Source organism: Paroedura picta, chromosome 2 (assembly GCF_049243985.1).
Source record: "Paroedura picta isolate Pp20150507F chromosome 2, Ppicta_v3.0, whole genome shotgun sequence".
NCBI classification, from domain to species: Eukaryota; Metazoa; Chordata; class Lepidosauria; order Squamata; family Gekkonidae; genus Paroedura; species Paroedura picta.
This window is the reverse complement of record NC_135370.1, coordinates 151104688-151127684: the sequence shown is the minus strand read 5'-3', so window position 1 is coordinate 151127684 and position 22997 is coordinate 151104688. Positions and strand designations below refer to the sequence as shown.

Below are 22997 nucleotides of genomic sequence, written 5' to 3'. Positions count from 1 at the left end.
GAAGCAAATTGCAGCAAGCACTGTGATGTGGATGGTATCTTTAAGTCTTATTCTCTCTGTAAAATCAGCAGACATCACCTGTTTCCTATTTCTTGCCAACAGCCCTCAGAGATTGTCCCTGGGGCTTTCACTTTTCCTATTGCGGGTCCTGCATTTCCTGATGAATGGCTAAGCGAAGCACACAATGAAAGATGCACTTCCCCTCTGTTCGCCAGAGGGAACAGCCTTTTGCTCTCCAGAATTCCTCTCCGGCTTCCTTGACTCCCCCGCTCCTTTCCCACCCCACCCCACCCCCTCCCCCTCCATCTCCATCCTTGCTGAGGAGTCAAAATCTCTGCTTCAGCAGCACAACCCAGCTGATTTCGCTCTCCTTAAAGCAGCCTGCCGCTCACATGTCAATCTCGCCCAGAGCCCAGCCTGTAAAATGGGCTTGTTTGCTAAACTCTATGAATAGAGAAGTAGGCACAGCTGGCCTATTCATAATCAACATAAAAATAGATTAGCACTGTACAGATTAAACATTATCGTTTTCAACAGTTAACACAAATCAACTGCACTTATGGGCCCAGCACAACGGCTGTTCTGCAGGGACCTGGTCTGCCAAGGGAAGGACTAAAGGGGACGTCATGTTGTGAGTTTTTAGGGAAGAATGGAGTGACAATTGCTCTGGGACAATTTTTCCCTTTAACAGCCACCAAAATTCACTAAAAGAGTGAAGTCTGCTCGCAGGAAGAAAATGAGAAAATATCTATTTTCAGTGCTCTAAACATTATAGTCGCTAAAACCCTAATACCACATTATAGCATTGATTCCACATGAAATGATCCTAAAATAAATACCGCCCCTGGGGCCATTCTCACAAAAATTCATGTGGGTTAAAACGATCACTTCCTGTGTCAGGATACAAACTCCACTAATCAGTCAGTGATCATTGTGTGAATATATTGTTGCACATACCCCACTTGAGAATTTGCTAAAGGGACATGTACCTGAGTCAGTTCCCTTTGGAGGAAATACTCCTGAATCATTACAGTGTTACCGTAATATGTGCTTTATTTATAAATATACAAGTAGAGAACAGGGTAAAGGCAAGTAGGCAAGCCCACAAGGAATCGGATTTACTGCCCCCACATAAAATCCACAGAGAGAAAGGTCCTGAAATCTTTAAGATGCATCAGCCTGCTCACAGCATAGAATCATAGAATAATAGAGTTGGAAGGGACCTCCTGAGTCATCTAGTCCAACCCCCTGCAGCACTATGCAGGACACTCACAACCCTATCGCTCATCTATTGTAACCTGCCACCCCCTTGAGCCTTCACAGAATCAGCCTCTCCATCAGATGGCTGTCCAGCCTCTGTTTAAAAATTTCCAAAGATGGAGAACCCACCACCTCCCGAGGAAGCCTGTTCCACTGAGAAACCGCTCTCTGTCAGGAACTTCTTCCAGATGTTGAGATGGAATTTCTTTTGAATTAATTTCATCCCATTGTTTCTGGTCCATCCCTCCGGAGCAAGAGAGAACAATTCTGCTCCATCCTCTACATGGCACCCTTTTAAATCCTTGAAGATGGTTACCAGATCCCCTCTCAGTCATCTCCTCTCCAGGCTAAACTGACCAAGCTCCCCCAACCTTTCCTTATATGTCTTGGTCTCCAAACCCCTTACCATCTTTGTAGCCCTCCTCTGGACATGATCCAGTTTGTCTACATCCCTCATCAGCTGTGGTGCCCAAAACTGAACACAGTACTCCAAGTGAGGCAGTGATCTGGACACGATATAGTCCAAAATCCCATTTGCCCTTTTAGCCACCGAGTTACATGGCTGACTCATGTTCAATGTATGGTCTAAATGTCACTTGCTTCTCTCTCTGTTTCTTAAGGAGGGACTGTGGCTCAGAAGGTTCCAGGCTCAATCCCCAGCAGATCCAACACAGGTATGTGGGCATGGGAGGAAAATATGAGTATACTTTACCAGGATCTAAGTAAGGTCCTACCTTAGAACTTAGAACTAGCGCCAGTCTCTCACCAAAGTATGGTATGATAAGTTATTTCAGAAATAAAATAGGTAATTCTGCTTTCATGATTCATTCATCTGGGTCAGGGGTAGGGTTGGGTGCTTCAGCGCCATAAGCAACCGGTCTCTCCCGCGTGTGCGCCCGCCAGTGCGCTGATGCCCGTGCCCCCCTCCCCCCCCCGTGGCACGGCGGGGCGCGCACTGCACTGGGAGAATCTGGCTGCTTCGGACACCGAAGTGCCCAACCCTAGTCAGGGGTGGCCCATGCTGCAAGGGGCTCATGGTAATTGTAGTCCATGGACATCTGGAGAGCCACAGTTTGGCCACCCCTAATCTAGAGCCTTAGTGGAAAGGATAGCATGCCTTAACTTTTGTACAGTGCCAAGAGAAATAAAGCTGAGCCCTGCTTCAAAAAGAACACAAGAGATGTAGAATCAGGCCAATGTCCCATCCAGTCCAACACTCTGTGTCACACAGTAGACAAAACCCAGGCGCCATCAAGAGGTCCACTAGTGGGGCCAGAACTCCAGGAGCACTCCCACTTCTGTCCCCCCAAGCACCAAGAATACAGAGCATCACTGCCCGAGACATAGTGTTCCATCTACACCTTCTGGCTAATGGCCACTGATGGACCTCTGCTCCATATGTTTATCCCACCCCCTTTTGAAACTGCCACCACCACCACTCTTGTGACAGTGAAGCCAGGTATTGTTGGAGACAAGAATGCGCATTCAGAGGCTCCTCTTCTCTCAGATATCCATATTCCTCCTAATAACTCCTTGGGTATCCATGTTGGACAGGAAAGACATTCAGGCAACAGCATTCCAAGACAGCCCCAAGGCTCCCTGTTCCTTCACCGTGAATGCAGAGTTCTCACTCCGGGAGGCATACACGGCAGTGTTTACTTAGGAAACCTGTACTGTAACTGCTAAAACCTTTGGCTGTGCTGCAGACCCCCAGCTCCCTTCTGTAAGGTATGACAGGATTTGACCAGCTTTGAGAGGCAGTGGCAGCATCACATGAAATTAAGGCGCTGCCACCTTTCAGTTGACTAATGGGGACCCATTTGTTCTGGCTGACATTAATGCCCACTGCCATCCATCTCCGACTCTTTAAATTACCTTTTTATGGTTGAAATCTTTTTCATAATTGATAAAAATCTCTTTTATATCCCATGTTATTGGAAAAAAAATATGTAGAGAGCTTTTCTTTTTATTCCTCATTTCAGTTTTAATATAAATATGGTTTTTATTGATATCTGCTTGGAAAACCTGACAAGCCTACTCTCTCTCTCTCTCTCTCTCTCTCTCTCTCTCTCTCTCTCTCTCTCTCTCTCTCTCTCTCTCTCTCTCTCTCTCTCTGTGTGTGTGTGTGTGTGTGTGTGTGTGTGTGTGTTTGTGAGAGAGAGAGAGATGTGGACAAAGGAGGTGGGAGCAACAGTCCCCCCTTCTCCCACTTTATGTTTCACCCTCCTCATCCTCATCTTCATTGCCTTGAACTGTCAAACCTAACTGCTTTATAACATAAAAGTACTGGATTGGGTCATATAACCCTTTAAAATAGCCCCTAGTTACGAGGCAGATAAGCAATCAAAACAGAAGCAGAGTTTAGAATGACAAGCCCTTCCGGAATTCCCTGTTCAGTGGAAATTGTTCACTGAGGAAGTAATATGAAGGAGTTATGTAGGGAAAGATCCAGGTTTAAGCTGATCCTACATTGAGCAATCAGTTGGCAGGGCCCATGGGAATTATAGTCCATGGACATCTGGAGGACCGCAGTTTGACTACCCCTGGACTAGGTGGCCTGTATGGACTCTTCCAACACTATGATTCTATGATGCTAATATTTCTCCCTGGCACTGACTCCTTTAAAGACCGGCTGATGCTTCTCACCACATGCAGGACCAGAAACACAGCAAGGTTTAACACTCAAGAAATTGGCCTCCGAGATTTTACCAGGCACCTGTCACACGTGATCACATTTTTTTCCCAACAAGTGGGATACACACACCAGTCAGTGTTTTACAAATTTTTGGCTGCAGCTATAAAGATCCTGCATTAAAATGGCCTGATCTTCCAGGCTGGTGCCAAATTATGTAACCTGGAATGTACACAGCTATTTCATATTTCCAGTTTGAAAATGATGTGGCATTCACACTCACTCAAAGGTCTGTGTTTAACTGTTACAAACAGCAACCATATTCTGCCTCAGAGGTGGCTACATTAAATCAGCCAATCAGGTATGATGATTAGTACCAGACAAGTGGGAGCCTGCAAGATTCATTGGGGGGGGGGTCCCATTCCCAAGTTACTGAGCCAACCACAACTCCAGGACTCACCACCCTTCTTTGAGCCAAGGGCCAGCTGCAGCAGCATACACTAAGTCACCTTCAGATCTGCAGCATTTCATGGTATCTATCACTGCCAGGCCCACAGTACCTCCCAGCATATGCCTCTCTGAAGATTAAAGGTAAGTGCACTGTCTGTGCATGTGCAGACAATGTGTTTTGTTTTAATTTGGGGGGGGGGGATCTACCTCCCACCATATTACTTTAAGGTTTCAGATTTTTTTCCAGCAAACCTGGGAGAGGGTTAATCTGTTTAGGATTGGTATGGCCCTAATCCACAGATTTAGATATTTGCAGAAGGGGAGTCAAACATCAATATGTAATACATAGATTAGATCTGGGGAGAACCAGGTCACTGGGCCATTCCTTCTCTACCAGTCTAATCCACCCCACAGGGTTGTTCATGCAAGAAGAAGAGCTGTATTTTTGTACCCCACTTTTTACTACCCAATGGAATCTCGTGCTGGCTTACAATGCCTCCACTTCCTCTCCCCACAACAACCATTTGAAGTAGGTGAGACTGAGAGAGTTCTAAGAGAGCTGGGACAGGCCCAAGGTCACCCAGTTGGCTGTATGTGGAGGAGTGGGGAATCAAATCTGGTTATCCAGACTAGAGGCTGCCACTCTTAACTACTACACCAAGATGTATATGAAGACAATGTCTGCTAATCAGAGTTCCTTCATGAAGGCAAGATGAATAGAATCAGGTGTGATTCCACTAACCAAAGCTTCTAAAAATAACTCTAACTCTTCTCAAGCCCTAACACTCTCTCTAAAACCAACCACTCCCCAACCTGAACCATAATTATGCTAACTCTAACCCTAAATTTAAACCCAGGATTAATATTTTTTTACAGATTTTTTTAATGAAAAATAATTTTTGGGGGGGATTTACACATTCGATTGCCTTTCCTAACCATGACTCTAACTCTTCCCAAACCCAAATGCCCCCTCTTCAATGTTCTAGTCCACAACCTGAACAATACATCAGCTAACCATAACCCTAAAATTAAACCCATTATGAATCCACATTTTTCATCAAAAATAATGTATCAAAATATTTATTCATTTCACGGGTTTTCCTAAACTAACCACTCTCCAACCTGAACCATACTTAAGCTAACATCTCTAAGCCTACATTTAAGCCTACTATGAATCCACATTTTAAACACATTTTTACATGTAAAACGATGGGGGAGAAATAGTTATACATCCAATGGCCTTTCCTAACCATTACTCTAACTCTTCCCTAGCCCTAACGCACCCTCTGAATCTAACCACTCCCTAACCAGAGCTAACCCCAACCCTAACCTTAAAATTAAACCCAGTATGAATCCACGTTCTTTTGCATATCTTTCAAAAGGGGGGAGGGATCTGTACATACAATAACCTTTCTTAAACATGACTCTAACTCTTTCCTAGCCCTAGCACTCCCTCTTAAACTAACCACTCCCTAACCTGAACCATACTTAAGCTAACCCTAACCCTAAATTTAAACCCAGTATTATTCCACATTTTAACATATTTTACATGAAAAATAATGTAAAATATATTTATTCATTTAATGGCCTTTTAAAATAATGTCTTTCTGAAATATGGCTTAATTTTGGAATATTGTCAAAATAATAGTAAAGCAAAAATCACACAGAGCGAGAGGACACATTCTTACACCAAGAACAAACCTTGTATTTTCCCCCATAGGTGACTTATCCATCACTATTCCAGGGGAAATTCCATTTCTGGCAAGTCAGCAGTTCCCATAGGAGAAGGTACAGAGAGAAGTGTTACTTTCCCCCCTCCCTTGTCCGTCCTGCAGTCTCACCCCTACCTGTTATTGCTTCTGCTGTTTAACAAGAGACAAGGAGAGTTTACAAATCCACTATTAGATCTCCAGCATCTCAACCAGAGAGCAAAAGGTAGTTAAACAAATAAGAAAAACTGCCCCATGGGAGAAGCACTGAAACAATGTCAAAAACAGGACCCCTAAAGCTGGTATTGAAGAAAAGACCATTTTTAGAAACATTCTTCAGGGAGAAATTATTAAAGAATTATCACATTCAGTTAGGACTGCAAATTACATCTTGCACCAGAGTTAAGTAATAAGGTGACATCTTTCATGTCATCTAATGTCTGGTTGTTTTAACCGGAGAAGTTAGGGATTGAACCTGGGACCTTTTGTATACAAAGCAGAGATCTCTTACTGAACAAGTTGAAATATCAACTCCTAAAATTAATTTCTTTTTTGGCAGCAACATGTCACAAATGTTATGCATTTAGAACTTTTCTATGCTCTAGAAACTCCTTGAAGTAGCTTTCAAGCAAAACATGACAACATCAAAGACAAAAAAAGTTTAACATTAATGAACTATTAATTTAAAAAAATATAACATGCCAGTTTCAAAATATTACATTTTTCACAAAATGCTGATCTAGCCAATGACCTGTATATATAATTTGTCAAATTCAATTCCTATGCAAAGTAGACTAAGGGTTGCTTTTGATGCACACACGCCACGCAGAAAATTTGGAGGGTTTGTTTTTATACAAGCCGGATGCTCCCCACAAATGTATTTATAAAGTACTTATAAAGGACACAAAAATAGAGCTATAACTGTGCAATCTAGATGGGGTCCCTGGTTTAAGAACTTCAGAAAAGATCACAACAGAGCCCCATATTTGCTAATATTAATGTTTGCAAACTATGGTCAGCTTTCTCAGCCCTGAGATTCCAGCTTATGTCTTCAGCTGTCCTGACCAGAGGTATACCCATATTCCCTTATCACAATGCCACTGCATATGTAAGGATCAATCAGTTGAAGATCCTCCACATTACTTATTCAATAGTCCACTTTACACAGAACTTGGGGGGGGGGGGATTCTAAACAAAGTAACTCCAAGCATGTTATTTTGGCTCTCTGACACGGATCCTTACATATCACAAAGGGTCGCTATTTTTGCACTGGCCACAAGAAAGATTCTGAGTGTTTGACAAATGGTGTGGCTCCTTCAAACAGGAATAATGTAATATTATTTTATTTTATTATTTATTTATTTACTGCATTTATCAGGTTCCTCAAGAGAATGATAACATAGAAACATAGAAGAATTCTCTAAAATGAACAAATTTGTTCATCAGTTGGTAAATCTTTCTAGCTGCACAGGGGAAAGATAACTAGAGATCCTAAGGGGGAATAATCTTGCTCTTTCCTGGATCATTATTCCTGTTGGGTCCATTGTCGAAGCCACCTTGCAAAATGGGGTACTGCCAGATCTCATATGGCTTCAGTTTGAGCTAATTGTTGTACTACACCTGTTAGATTTCTGTTTGGACTATTTCTGTACACCTGGTGAATTTTTGTGGACAAATTTATAAATTTATATGTTTACTGCTTTGTTGTTGTTAGATGCGAAGCCATGTCCAACCCATCGCGACCCCATGGACAATGATCCTCCAGGCCTTCCTGTCCTCTACCATTCCCCGGAGTCCATTTAAGTTCGCACCGACTGCTTCAGTGACTCCATCCAGCCACCTCATTCTCTGTTGTCCCCTTCTTCTTTTGCCCTCAATTGCTCCCAGCATTAGGCTCTTCTCCAGGGAGTCTCCATGCAGTTTACTGCTTATGGTTGCTTAATTATACTTTATAAACTTTTTTTGCACTTTTGGAGGCATTATGCTTTGATCTTTACAGCCTTTGTTTCACAGATTCTTTTTTTTCCAGTTATTTCCATTTAAAGTGTACCCCATTTCTTGTTTTTTTGTATTTATCTGGAGGCTGGCAACCCTATAGGACAAGGAAATGATAAAAGTTATTTATTTATTTAGATATTTATATCCTGCTTTTCTCTTTAATGGGGACCCAAAGCAGCTTCTCCCTGCCTTCAGTTTATCCTCATAAGAAGAGCCTTGTGAGGTAGATTATTCTAATAGAGAGTGAGTGGTTCAAGGTCTCCCCAGCTTTGTTTGTTTTTGAATTTCTATCCTGCTACTCTCAGTGAACTGGCTTGCAGCAAGTTACATATAAACCTACCAAAATACAATAATATAAAAACCAAGTCCCAAACAACTATAATGCATAACCCGCTGGCAGGCAAACAATCTCCCCCCAAAAAACTACCCCGAAGCCCCAGTAGCTCTCTCAGCCTAATGGTCACTTCATGACAGATAACTTCATGGCAGAGTGGGGAGTCAAACCCTCTCTCCAATTTTAATATAACACTGTCACCTCTATGTTAGACCACTGTGTTTCTAGCATATAAAAATCAAAAACTCTTCTTATGCAATTTCCACCGTTCAAAGTGAATGGGCAGTGATAGATTCCGCCTAAAGTTTAAGCAGCAGTTTTACCTTTTAAACTATTTTATATCTATAAACCTCATGCAGAGAAATCCAGACACAGATGGGTCTCCAGTGTCTTGCACCTGAACTGCTTGTGCAATACATCTACCTGAATCTACCAGCATTTAGAAATGAAATGTACCTATCATCACTAAAATGATGGGGGGGGGAGCAAAGTGTACTAGGATACCGCTTCTATTATATGGAACATACTAATTACATGAAATAAAAGAAACACTCCTTTGTTTCATTTTTTAACTGGAGATGGCTATTTTACTCCCAGGTGTATGCAAAACGGACTTCAAAGTTTTCTCGTGCATAATAAGCCATGTTCAGGGTGGATCTAGCTGGCCATCTGCTGGCCACTGAGGAGCAGAACTCCCACAAGGAGAGTAGCCTGCCCACAGAACTGTGAACTGTCTTGATTTTGACAGGATACACAGAGAAATCACATGGCCTAAAGCAGGGGTAGTCAAACTGCGGCCCTCCAGATGTCCATGGACTACAATTCCCATGAGACCCTGCCAGAAAATGCTGGCAGGGGCTTCTGGGAATTGTAGTCCATGGACATCTGGAGGGCCGCAGTTTGACTACCCCTGGCCTAAAGTGTGTGTGTGGGAGGGGGGCGGGTTAAATCATCCCTTCCAACGCAGAGAATATTCTGAATTTTCTATCTCTTTGCAGCAAAATTGGCTGGGGAGAAGAAGGAATCTTGTGCCAGTCTAAAGACTGATTGATTGTGGCATAAGCATTTATAGACTTCATCAGAAGGAATCTGTCCATGGCTGAAGTCCCTGGAGTAACACTGTAAGCACATACTGCAGATAAGGTGCCATTGGAGGTGTGATGTAGGAGTTCACACGGCCACCCAGCCAAAAATGGAAATGCGTGTCCCCCCCCATCCTCCACAACAGCCACACCCAGATGCCTCTTAGAAGTTTACAAGCAGACATAAAAGCAACACCCTTCCCTCTTCCCTATCTCCAACTTCTGGTGCCCAGAAGTAGCCCAGCTAAAATTTAGGTATCATCATTAATAGTCATTAATAGACCAACTCTGCAGGCATTTATCTAATCCTTTTTTTAAAGTCATCCAAATTAGCTGTTATCACCATATTTTATAGCAAATCAGTAAATTCAGGGTGCACTGTGCAAAGAAGTATTTTTTTTTCAATTTTTTACGCTTATTGTAAATTAAATCACAAAAGCAATTTACAGAAGTAGAAAACTTCAATCACAAATCCACTGATTGCTAGTATAATAAATACTATAACATTTTTTCAAAAGTAGAAAGATCATATATTGTCATGGCATTTACTCCTTCAGAATATCACAAACATTACCCATTCTTCAATCAATTTATTAGTCAGTTAAGTTCCCACCACTTCTGTAATGATTTAATTTTGACACCACTGCAACGGTCCAAATCCTTTTAAACCAATGTAGGAGGCGGGTGAACCTTTTCTCCATACATACATCAATCGATGTAATTCAATTTAAAATCCACTTCCCAAACTTTATTTTTTCAAATGTCCTAACAGCACACTCTTAGGACCCAGTGGGAGATTAAGATCAGTCATATTCCTAACTAAATTAAATACTTCTCTCCACAACATACTGGGCACTGCGGAATATATGCAGAAAGTCTGCTGTAGAACTCAGGCAACAATACCAAACATCCAGTGCTGAGTTATATATACAATTTAGTCTATGCATACAGTGTAAATATTATATATATATATATTTTAAATCCTCAAATGATATTATTTTAAGGAAGATCCTAGGAAAATTTCATTCCCAGTCTTCATCTGATACCTTTGTTACTTCTCCTGAAATCTACTGGCCATTCATTTCACTGAGTGATTCTATATTCCAATATTGAGAAAAATCTGTGCCACATAATATATTTTCGGTAAGGCCTTGGAGGAGGTGTGTGTCTCATGGCTTAAGGGCCACTCAGTGCTTAACACCCATTCAGGGTGGCTGTCCCGCCCCTGAGTGCCTCCTCCTCCAACCAGCTTGCCTATCCAGCAGCCAGCCAATTCACCTTCTGTCCCCCACATCTGACCACCCCCTCCTCCTTCCACTTCCTTCAGAGGCTCAGAGCCTGCAGATCCCTGCTGTATGAGAGCTGCCTGGGGGCCTCCAGCCTGCAGACTTTCCAGGTGGAGGGGCAGGCCATCCACAGAGTTCTTCACCCCCACCCCCCTAATCTATCACCCGTTGTATTCCTGATGCAACATGCCCCTGGTAAAAATATCTCTCTCTACCAACCTAGTAAAAATATCTCTCTCTACCAACTTTCTCATGTAGTAAACTTCTATCATGTTTCTCTACATCTGGAAAAGCCTTTTTTAAAAATCAAATATTTCCACAGAACTTTAGTCATCTGATTCTATTGGTGGTTCTTGCCCTGGGCTTTTTCCAACTTCACAAAATCTTTTCTAAGATAGGCAACCGTATCTGCATGCAAATACACTGAAGATTTCTATACTGACATAATAATGCCTATCTTTTGTCAGTCACTTTGTCATAATTCCTAGCAGTACATTTTCCCCTCTTACTATTGTTGCACACAAAACTCATTTGTCCATCATAATCCTAAGAACAACACATACACCCCAATAATCACAGGCAGTTCATATTCAACAGATAAGTTTTTTGTCTAAACAATCTTGACTGTTTAGTTATATTCTTATTAACTGTTCATTACACCCAATCTGGAGATATCGTTTTTGCAACTCTTCAAGGTCTGTTAGATTTTGGGGGCAGTGCCTGAGAAAGGAGAAGAGGGACTAATGGGGTATCATGCCATAGAGGCCACCTTCCGAAGTGGTCATTTTCTCCAAGTAAATTGATCTCTATTGCCTAGAGATCAGTTGTAATCCCAGGAGAATTCCAGCCACCACCTGGAAGCTGGCAATCCTAACTAACCCAGAGAACCTTAGGACTAAATTTCAGCTCTATGATTCTATGATTCTATAACCCACATGCACCCAGTTGGGTGACCTTGGGTCAGTCACTGTTATCTCAGAGCTTTCTCAGCCTCACCTACCTCACAGGGTGACTGTTGTGGGAGGAAGGATGAGTAGGCGATTGTAAGGCATTTTGAGTCTCCTTCAGGGAGTAAAATGTGGGATACAAACAAATCCCAGCTCAAATTCAAACAGAAAGGACAAGCAGAGAAATATTCTCAGGGCATTTCTGCACATCAAAAAAAATAGTGTTATGCCACCTGAATCGCATAGCGCTAAATATTATTGCATCTCCAGCCATTCCTCACCTTCTTGCCATCATGCTGTAGTCTTCCACCTTTTCGTGCTTCTTACCCTCCACAAGCGCTGCAGGAAATGGCGGAAGAGCGCAATGCGGTTTATACGCGACTCTCTTCCGCCTGTCAATCAAGCCAGGCAGCTAATCCCCTTTCTATTTTTAAAGGTCCTGCGATGCCCGCCAATTTTTTTAATTAATAGTTCTCCATTTAAACACCTATGCATCTAATTATGGACGCATAGTGCTTTTTATCCTTTTGAGGATTCACCAACTTGCGCTTTAAAATGGCAGATTTAGCGTGAAGTTTGCTGGCCAGACGCAGGAGGTTGGCGATGTCATGTGGAGCGCCCGGAATATAGTGTCTTTGGGGGGTAAGTATCACACTAAATTTATGGCATACAGAATGGCCCTTAGTTCTCCCCCCTTCCAATTCTGGAATTCTTCTCCCCCAGGTAGCAATTGAACAAAGTCTGAGAATTTTCCTCAGACTTTGGCAGGGCACAACTTTTTGTTTGGATTTAACCTAACAGCCCCCTTAAACAGGAACAGGATTAAAATTTCACATAATTTAATATTTGGGGGCTTAATTGTTTTACAGTGATTTGCCATCAATTTACAACCATCAAGTCACAACCAGCTTATGATGACCCCTCATGGAGTTTCCAAGGCAAGAGATGTTCAGAGGTGATTTGCATACCAACCGTGGACTTTCTTGGTGGTCTGCCATCCAAGTATTAACCAGGGCTCATCCTGTTTAGCTTCCAAGAACTGACGAGACTGAGCTAGTCTGAGCAATCTAGGTCAGACTTTTATTACGGTATTGATTCTTTTTTAACTGCCTAGAACGCCAGGAATGGGAAGGAACAGAAACGGATGTATATATAAATGAAATGTGATTCTCTGCTTGTGGGACCATGCATAGACTTGTACTATGAAATCACAAATGTCCAGAATAACCACTGCCCTGCAGAAGAGATATTAGGCATTCAGATTTATTCTTCAGTTCACATGCTAGAAGTGATGAAGGTTGCACATTTGAACTCTCCGATTATCCCACAGTGAGATATGTCCCCGTGCCCAGATTTCATAATAGCCCATGCATTGATAAAATAGGAGGGAATGCAAAATTTATCACAACATTGTGTGTGTGTTTGTTTCTAATTCTTTAAATCTTCTCTCACAAGGCCAGCTCACTGAGAACCTTTCTGGCTGTGTTGCTCTTTGAAAAATGCTCACATTTCTGAGGGTCACAAGGCTGCAATAATATATTCTGAGCAGGTTCTCACAAAGGTTATCCAGGGACAACAAACCACTCGTCACGACAACACCCTGCTACCTCTGCAAGTGTGGCCCTAAATCATGCTGCCTCTTCCCTCTTCCTTCTCATGGCCACAGTTCAGCATCTGAGCACTCTAGCTGTCGTGAGTATCAGAAGCACTTTGCAAGGGTAGGCAACTGCTGGTGCCCCATGAATAACAGGAAGGCTAACACTCAAAAGAGTACGAACCCTCCTTTTTTCTCCCACTCCCAAAACACTAGAACTCAAAGGCATCCAGTGAAGCTGATGGGCAGTAGATTCAAGACAGATAAAGGGAAATACTTCTTTACACATCAAACGATTAAAATGTGGAATTCATCCTCCCAGTGGATAAAGTGGTGGCCACAAGCCCAGGCAATTTTAAAAGGGATTGGATAGATTCACAGAGGGTAGGTCTATCAGACATGGTGACTAAAGCTAGTCGGCAACATCAGGGGCTGGCCTTGACCTCTATTTCCTGTTGGACCTCCAGGGAACTGTTTGGCCACTGTGTGATAAAGGATGCTGAACTAGATGGATTGCTGTTCTAATCCAACAGGGGTGTTTTTGTGTTCTAATGTTCTTCTTTCTCTTCCCTCTTGATGCTTGGGAGAGAAACAAAAATCACATTAAGGATCACAGGATTCAACAAGCACATCTCTGGCCACTCAGAGGAGTCAGTGCAGTTCCCTTCTCTAGGATGACCCACTGTAAGTCTCTTCCCTAGAAGTTTAAAGAAAACTGGAGCAATACAATTTGGACCAACAAGGGGGAGGGGGGTTCCATATGTCACAGTGTCCTGTGTTTCTTTCTACTGTTGGGACTCTACTACCTGTGCTAGCCATTTCATCATCTTTCAGACAAGTATTGGTCCATAGGCTGAGTAGGCTTTGTGACACGGAAAGATAAACATAAGAGTAACCATCCAACCAGGTGCCATCAGATCCCAGGGCAGAGGGATCTGTACCTTGTCATAACAGATTTCAACACTCAGGGTGATAGATACAGTATTCCATGAACCTGAGAATACAACCTCAACAGACTCCCTTGTTGCAATGGTCAAGACTGAACCCAAATTTTACTAGCTCCACTGCACAGCTTGGGGTTACTGGAAGGTTGGACACCAGTAGCAACAGCATGAAGATGAAACTCAAATACTTGGGCCACCTCATGAGAAGGAAGGACTCCCAGGAGAAGAGCCTAATGCTGGGAACGATTGAGGGCAGAAGAAGAAGGGGACGACAGAGAATGAGGTGGATGGATGGAGCCACTGAACCAATCGGTGCAAACTTAAATGGACTCCGGGGAATGGTGGAGGACAGGAAGGCCTGGAGGATCATTGTCCATGGGGTCACGATGGGTTGGACACGACTTTGCAGTTAACAACAACAACAAGCAACAGCAACTTGAAAAGGAAGAAAGGAGAAGAGACTGGCCAAAACATATAGTTTCTTTGTCGTCCTATCTGATCCATTATATTTTCCAAAGATGGTAATTTGCATAATTCTTGGGTACTGTGCTACAGTACCGGCTTCTCAAAACAGCAACAGAATAAGAGTACAATCCTAAACGGAATTACACTCTTCTAAGCCCATTGATTTCAACAGAGAAGGGTTTAACTCCGTTCAGGATTGCAGTGTTAGTCTTTTACAGTTCTTTGGTTTGCCAGATGTTCCTAATTCTGTATCGTTAGAGATACACAAAACATAATCAGAGTCCCTTTTTCAGACTCGTGCATTCAGAGTACACTTTAGTTTAAAAACTTTGAATAATAGTGTTAACAGTTTTAGCTGTTGAAGTAGCCAACAGTTCACACTGTTAATTTTACAAGTATCTGCCTATACAGATCCACAGCAGTAACTGATTGGACTTCCACTGAAAAGTGACATCTTGATCCAACAGAGAATAACTATTTGTGAAAGGTTTTAGATTGTACAACTGACTGAAGGGACATATCAACGTGGACTCCACTAGACCGCCTACATGCATCTATTGATGAAAACAGGGTGGGAGGGGCCTGCTCACCCAGGGCCAATTACTTCCACAGAAATTGATACATGGAATTAAAGCTGGGTCAAGGCCTGGGAGTTTGAACCAAGGAGGTTTCAAAATATAAAGTTCCTTAATATCCAGATTTTTTTTAAAAAAGGATGACAAATTATCTTGCTTGAATTTTAAAGAGATTCTGATAAATTTTTAAGCTGTTAAAATTGGCAGTAAGACCTCATTAATAGGCAGCAGCCCAAAATCTTCTGGAAAAATGTATGTTTTAGACCCTCCTTGGAGATCAATTGCAGAAAAAGCCACAGAGGTTTTTTTCTTGTATGGTCTCAGGATGTGGAGCAGGGCCTGATCTGCAGCTGAGGGCTTCATAATTCATTGTGGAGCACATCCAGGAAAAGCTCTGCCTAAGAGATGTGGGTCCCAAGCCATCCAGACCAGTAACTTGTACTGGGCCACAGAAGCTAACTAATGAACAGCACAATTGGTATAGAACAGGCCAGTGAATACACTCCCAGGTCCAAATGCACTGTCGAATCAAATATTAAAAGGTATTTCAAGCTGCACAAATGCTTGTCTATCCAAGAGCACAAAAGGGTCCTGAGTATTCACAGGCTTTCAGCACTGACAGGACAACTGCCTCCCCCCTCAACCACAGGTCTCCCATTCAGAGGCATGAGATTAATTTACCAGCATCACCTCCATCTGGCCTAGAACTGCCAGCCCTGGGTTGGGAAATACCTGGAGATTTGGGAAGTGGAGCATGGGAGGATGGGATTTGTGGAAAGGGGAAGGACCTCAGCAGGGTATAATGCCTTAGACTCCACCCTCCAAAGCAGCCATTTTCTCCAGGGGAATTGACCTTCCTGGTCTGGAGAGCAATTGTAATACTGGGGGATCTCTGGGTGCCACCTGGGTGTTGGGATATTGAATCTGGCCTTGATTCAGTTTCAGCCTGTTTGACTCTATTTAATTAGGCCCCCAGATACTGGCTTAGGAGCTGCTCTGTGATTCTCAAGAGTCAACACACAGGTCAACAACATCAGCACACTGAGCACATCCAATTCCAAAAATCTAGATGATCTCTCCCCGTAGCTTCATGAAGATTTTATAATGTGTCAGCAGTCCAACTGAACCTTAAGCAACCCCACAAAGCAGTTCGAAGCTGGTATCATCAGCAATCACTATGGTTGCCAGCTTCAGGGCAGTAGAATTCTCAGAACTACAACTAATCTCCAGGCTAGAGATCAGTTCTCCAAGAAAAAAAGTGGCTGCTTTGATGAGTGTATTCTATAGCCTTATGCAGAGCTTTATGCACGGACATCTGTAACCCGCCACGAGCTGGCTCTGGGAGTGTCGGGGAATAAATTAAATAATAATAACAACAACAACAACGAGCCTCCCATGTGCAAAACCTGCTTTCGCCAAGACTCCACCCACAAATCTCTTTCCTCACCTGGAGTTGGCAACCCTACATCCAGTGAGTACATTCTGCCAAATAGCAGAGCCACTCAAGGGTTACAACAGACACTCCTGTCAGATATTCCAGCCAGTCACATTTATGGTCCTCTTTATCAAAAGCAACCAAGAGGCCCAAAACAATCAACAGAGGGAAGTACTCTTTGTCAGTCTCAAGACACAGATTATCCGCCAGAGTTACAAAAGCTATCTCAGTCCATACCCATTCAGCATCACAACACGTCTCCCTCCTGCCTTATCTTTTCTTCTCAAATTATTTCTTCCTTCCTTTCCCTTTGATTATCTCTCTCCCCATTTCCCTGTGTCATTTTCTCTCTGTCTCTTTAACATTCAATATCACCCTGGTGCTAACCATGGAGGAGAAGTGATGCTAAGAGGAAAGTCTGTGGCTGAGAGGGGATTCGTGCCGCCTCACTGGGAATCAATGAGGCACGGAAGGCTTCTGTCTAGCTCCTGAAACGCTGAAAGAAAACAAGGCAGCTCCATGGCCTCTGAAAGCGTATTCAAGGAAGAAGAAAAGGCCGCCATCACAAAAGTGTCTTTCAACCAGCACAGCCAGAACCAGGCAAATTCTGAATTTTATTATATTTATATCCTCACCACAGTTCCTCTATATATTTTTGAAATGGCCATCTGGGCGGGTCCTGTCCATCCCCTGTCTGAGTGCTGTCCAGGACAGGAAGCTCCTGTCCAGCAGCTGCTTTCACTCCAGCAGGCCAATCCGGATGCGGCCAGCAATGCTGAGCGCATCCGGATTGGGCTGGCCCCTGGAGCGCCCGCCTCCCTGGAGCACCCACCTCACTCAGCTTCGCCACCGGCGAGGAGAGCGCCTCTATGGCTTGCAGGTTCCTTTGTCTGCCAGCCCGGGGACCGAACCCCTTTCCCTGGCCGCTTCCCCCGCCAAGGACTCTTACCGCACCGCTGACCCGCCGAGATGCCTTAGCGCCCCAAGCTGCTCCTTCCTGGAAAGCCACCCTGCTGAGAACAAGGGCCTTTTTCTTGCCCCTTGCCTGACCACCAACCTTCGCTAAGTCTGCCGCTATGCCCCTCGGTCTTGACCAGCCAGCAACAGTTCCCATTGGGCGCACCTGCTGGTGGGGCCCCACGGGAAGCCCTTTCCAAGGCCCATTTTTAAAATGGGCTTTTCTACATGTGTGTGTGGAGGTGGAAAACAAGCTGGGAAAGAAGGGTGGGTGGGTGATCAAGCATCCTTCTGATTATACAGGGGTCTGAGCACTATGTTTTTAAGCTAACCATTTACACAACATGACATTTTGGGCTACAGGGACCATGTTCAGTGACTCAGAAATCCATCCACACAGAAATAAAGTCCAAAAGAACACTAATCGCGAAAGGGGGGATGCTGTATGGTTCTAGCATGTCTCCATAGCAATGCGGCCATGTTGATTTTTATTAAAAATTCATCTGTGTTGTGTCATTACCGCCTAGCAACACAGAAGTGCCTTTTAAAAAAATTAATTTTGGGGTGGGGGGGAAGAAAGCTTCAGTCCACGAGAGAACTGCTGTGCTGTGATTGGTGGCTTGCTGTGACTGACAAGCCAAGGAGCGGAGGGAGAAGTTCATTTTGCTTTCCCTTACAGCCTCGTCAGGAGGCAAAAAGATGCGATGGGGCAGAGGGAAAACCCAGGAGGGGTCTCCCACGAGGAAAGCTGTAAACATGAGGTTTACCAACCGGTGTTTACAAGCAGGAAGCCACTTGCATTTTACACTTCTGTGCGGAAATGGTCCTAAAGTTACCAAAATCTGTCCAACTGCCCTACATACAGCATACCTTTGAAATCACATAAGCATGTCTGTTGATAGTATCTTAATATCCTGCTGTGCCTGAAATAGTTACTGGTGGGGTTTGATCTGCTAACCTTTGGCCTTCCAAATAAGAGAAGTTGTGCCCTCAGCTGAGAAGCACCACTGCCCGTTGGTAACATGTCATCTAATGCAGTTCCATCAGCAGCCACATCCAAATTAGGCAGACGTCCTTCTCTGATTTTCTGGGTCAAAATCAATCCTGATCCTTGGGTTTATTTAATTATTTATTAATTTTGCTGCAATGCAGCTTGCCAGACTGTCTTATATTTCTTGTCTGGTATAATCACACCGTTTGACTGACCTGTGAATGTCTCTGTACCTTATCCTCTCCACTTATCTAGCTTACACCCACTTTGGACTAACTCCTCAGCTCATGAACTCTGTTCAGCCCTCAACTTCAGTTGTACAAATGCTGATTTTGCTGCCAGTTAGACAAATATTCTGAAGTTAACTTGCCATCAAACTGACACCAATCTTGTCCAACAAAAAGGAATTCTGTTCCATTGATGCTAACTATACATCCTGTAGCTCAGACTGAACATTTCACTCCTGGCACCTTTTTGTGTAACTATGTAGTCTGAATAAACTGAAGGATGCGCATGATTTTTTATGTTCAGAAAATACCATCTTTCTATGAATATTAATTATTATTATTTTGGCTTTATACTGCCCCTCATGGACTAGCCATTTTGGGGCAGTGTACAAAACGAACCTAAAACATTGGTTACAAGAATAAAACAATAAACTATATTAACATTAATTTTTTAAAACTAACAAATTACAAGCAGATAAACAGAAATATCAGCACCAATCAACAGTTGGTAGTACAATAAAATGAGGAGGCAGCAGAGTGGGCGGAGGTGAGGAGAGGGAGGCCCCATTACATGTTTTAAGTGTAGTTTCTACTGGTCTCATCTGTAAGTCTGGACAAGGACATGGGGACTCCTACATCTCCTAATATAGGCCTCTTGTGAGCCAATCCTGTCTTAGAAAAAGAAATTCACAAAACTAAAGAATGCAATATGAAGCAGGTTTACAGAAAGGTCAGGTGTAGCTCACCTAGGCTTACCATTTGCCCACCTGTAGTGGGTGATCTCCTCCTGCTTTCCTGTGCTCAACTGAGCAGCAGGAGAAAAGGGAGGGGATGCCCGGGTGTTTCCCCTCATCACGGTGGTCTTTTCCATAGACAGCTGCAGGGCTGGTAACACTAAGCTCATCACTAGAATGTTAACAGGCATTACCCAACAGAAACCTTGACAAACATATGAACAGAATTCCGCATGACAGTCCCAATCGCAACAGACATGAGAATTAGAGGAAAGACAGATGTTCCTTCAGTGATAAAAATATTTCAGTTTCATCACTGGGAAACATGCTCTCTCTGCCAGATGAAACCCTAAAGAAAGATGTCTATAACCCATGTCATAGGTAAGCAACTTCTGATATACAAAACTACAATTGCCCTGAAAGAGTTTAACCCAGTGCAATTCTAAGCAGAGTCATACCCTCAATTAAGGTCAATAGGCTCAGAAGAGCGTAACACTCCCAAGGACTGCACTGCATGGCACTTAGGAAAGCTCAGTTGCCCAACACAATTTTTGGTCTGGCAAATCAACAAAGGGTGTAAAGTCCCACGTACGTCTTTGCCGAGGTCCTCCTGGATCACTTGTTCAATCTCCTGCATGCTGCTCTGGGGAGCCTGGCTGTGTAACACCTTAAGTGTGCGGGTATATTCCTCCGGCAAGAGATAGTCAAGAGCCCCCAGGTGCTGCCCCACTTTAATGAAAGTTCCTCGGTTGGCACAGCACAGATCCCGGAGGCGTTCTGCAGAACGGACGTGCACCTGTACAAAGGGAGGCAAAATTACAAATTTATTATTATTATTATTAGTATTAGTATTAGTATTAGTATTAGTATTAGTATTAGTATTAGTATTAGTATTAGTATTAGTATTAGTATTAGTATTAGTATTAGTATTAGTATTAGTATTAGTATTAGTATTAGTATTAGTATTAGATTTAGATTTAGATTTAGATTTAGATTTATTTACCACCACTCCCGGAACTGGCTCGTGGCAGGATACAATTTGTCCACAATAAAACCAGGTGGGGGCCAGGACCGAGAAAGCTCTTGCCTTGGTTGAGATCACATGAGCTTCCTTGGAGCCAGGGATCACCAGCCAGTTGGAGGTGGCAGAGCGTAGAGCTCTTTGAGGGGTGTAGACAGTGAGGTGGTCTCTCAGGTGCACTGGGCCCAGACCGCGTAGGTGATTACCAAAACCTTTGCTACTTATTTATTTACTTCCATTTCCCAAGCTTTCAGGCCAGATTATAAAGTAGTTTGCTTTCTTAGTTGCTGAGTTTATCATTATGGTAACAAGCAGGCTAAGAACAGATACCTTTATTCCCAGGAGGCCCCTGAGGAAGCAATACAGTTTGCACGGTCACATCATGCCTGCTGTTGCTTTCTTCAGCTGTGTGGGAAGAAAAGGGACCAGGGTGGGCTGATACCCACAGTGCATATAGTCTTTCCATCTTGGGGCCATAATACCTATAAGGGCACCTATGAACCTGGATGCGAACAAAATTGTTGTCTCCTGCCTTTACAGTTATAGTGAATGGCTGATACAACCGCGCCACTCATGGTGGCCCAAGGTAGGAGTAACCATTTTGCACTTTCTTACCCTGTGCTGAGCAACAGCGTACAAAATGGCACCTTCTGCCTCTGGGCAAATGTGCATAATGAGCACGGCACTTCTACTATAATGCTGCACCATCAAGCCTACATTGTGGCTCAGTCTCTCGGAATTTGGGGTGGCAGAGAGGGAAAGGACTGGGAAAGGAAAAACAGAAACTGGAAAGGAAAGGGTGTAAATGAGAGGGAGGAAAAGAGGAAGGGATGCAGCCAGAGCAGCTGGGCAGTTTGTCACAGTACAGGGAGTTCAGCCCATTACAGGGAAACAGCTTTTATGCGGCTTGGATAATTGTCCTCGACACTGTCTCCAGCCGAGGAGACAAAAAAAAAAATCTGCAGCCAGCAAGGAGCAGTGGGCAGCTATTGCTATCTATAGCTCTCTAGAATTAACCTCCAATCCAGGCGAGAAGAAGAGCAGGGTGGGGGCACTTAAGGAGAAAAGCCCACTTTGACCCCTCATTCCTCTCATTCTTACTACTACATGTTGTGAGAACCAGAATTGCTTCTGTTTAGTAAATCCACTGAGAATTCATGGGGTAGAGGCCACTGGGAACACACACACACACACACACACACACACACACACAAAAGCCACGAAAAAACCAGACTTACCCAAAGGGCAATGGCTGGTTATCTAACCTCCTAGACCTGTATTGATTCACCTTCTAATAAAAACATAAACATAGTTTTTACTGCCAACTATGAAACCTCCTCCAAACATCCTGAACGCCCCTCCACTAGGCTTCATTGCAAAGGCACTGTATTGTTACACCACATGTTGATTCCTTCCCATGCACAAACAAGGAACAGCATGCTAATGAGCCTTGCTAGGATTCGCTTGGGTGCATAGGCTGCCAATATGCCCACAGACAGAGCACATTCCCTCAGCTGAAGTTGGAAAACAGGCCACAGAACTGATTGTGATACATCAGTATAAGACATACAAGGACAAGTGAGGGAACTATTCCCCAAAGTAGAACAAGTCAATCATTATTCAGATCCTGCCAACAGCTGATCTTGTCGTATACACTACCTGATGAAGTTATTGCATTATCAAGGAAAAGAAAATTCTACTGTTTTACTATTGCTCTTACAAAATGTTTATACAAGATCGCAATATAGAATACAGCTAAAGTAACCATTCTTTCCAGTGCTTCCAGGTTGTTTAAGAATGGATTGATATTAAGGTTACCCTTTTTTAATGTGCTGAGTTCTTTCTACAGCTGTTGAATTAATGTAAGAGATAGCAAACTCAGAGCACAAGACAGGGCTGCTGAAAAACAAAGGACAGACAGACAATTGGGGCTCTGCATCTGAGTCTGCCTGGACTTCCTGAGCCTCTGACCTTGGTCCTGCACAACCTCTGGGGGACTCGGGTTCTGATCCTACAGGTGCAAGCCCAGGTTCCAGGTTGGGTCCTGCAAATCCACCTCTGACTCTGTATCTGATGAGTCCTCAGCTAAGCCTGGCTGGGCTATCACAAAGGGTCCTGCCAGTCCCTCTTCCTGCTCATCATCCAATGGGAGTGGCAAGAAAGGGTGGCATAAGGATGCCCTCAACACCATGGGTGCCCTGCTAGATGGCATGGCTGCCAGTGATGGAAGGCATCCATGATACATCGTCTGCAGGTACCCTCTATATTCTGTGTATGCAGCAGGTAGGTGGGGTCTCTGTAGGGTGCTCATGGGACAGTCCCCTTCTCACTCACAGGTGGCCTGGACTTCTGATGG

General features: G+C 43.6%; 1 protein-coding gene across 5 annotated transcripts in view; it reads right to left on the bottom strand.

Moving 5' to 3' along the window:
• Window positions 1-22997, bottom strand: part of ADCK1 (aarF domain containing kinase 1) — a 126620-nt gene that overhangs the window by 64967 nt on the left and 38656 nt on the right. For 2 of the 5 annotated variants that reach the window (XM_077323348.1, XM_077323349.1), the window contains exon 4: window positions 20213-20416. In XM_077323348.1, coding sequence (XP_077179463.1) covers window positions 20213-20416 — 204 coding nt within the window. Of the gene's footprint in view, window positions 1-20212; window positions 20417-20971; window positions 21032-21879; window positions 21895-22975; window positions 22994-22997 lie in introns of those variants that run through there. The other 3 variants (XM_077323352.1, XM_077323351.1, XM_077323350.1) reach the window with 3 other exon arrangements.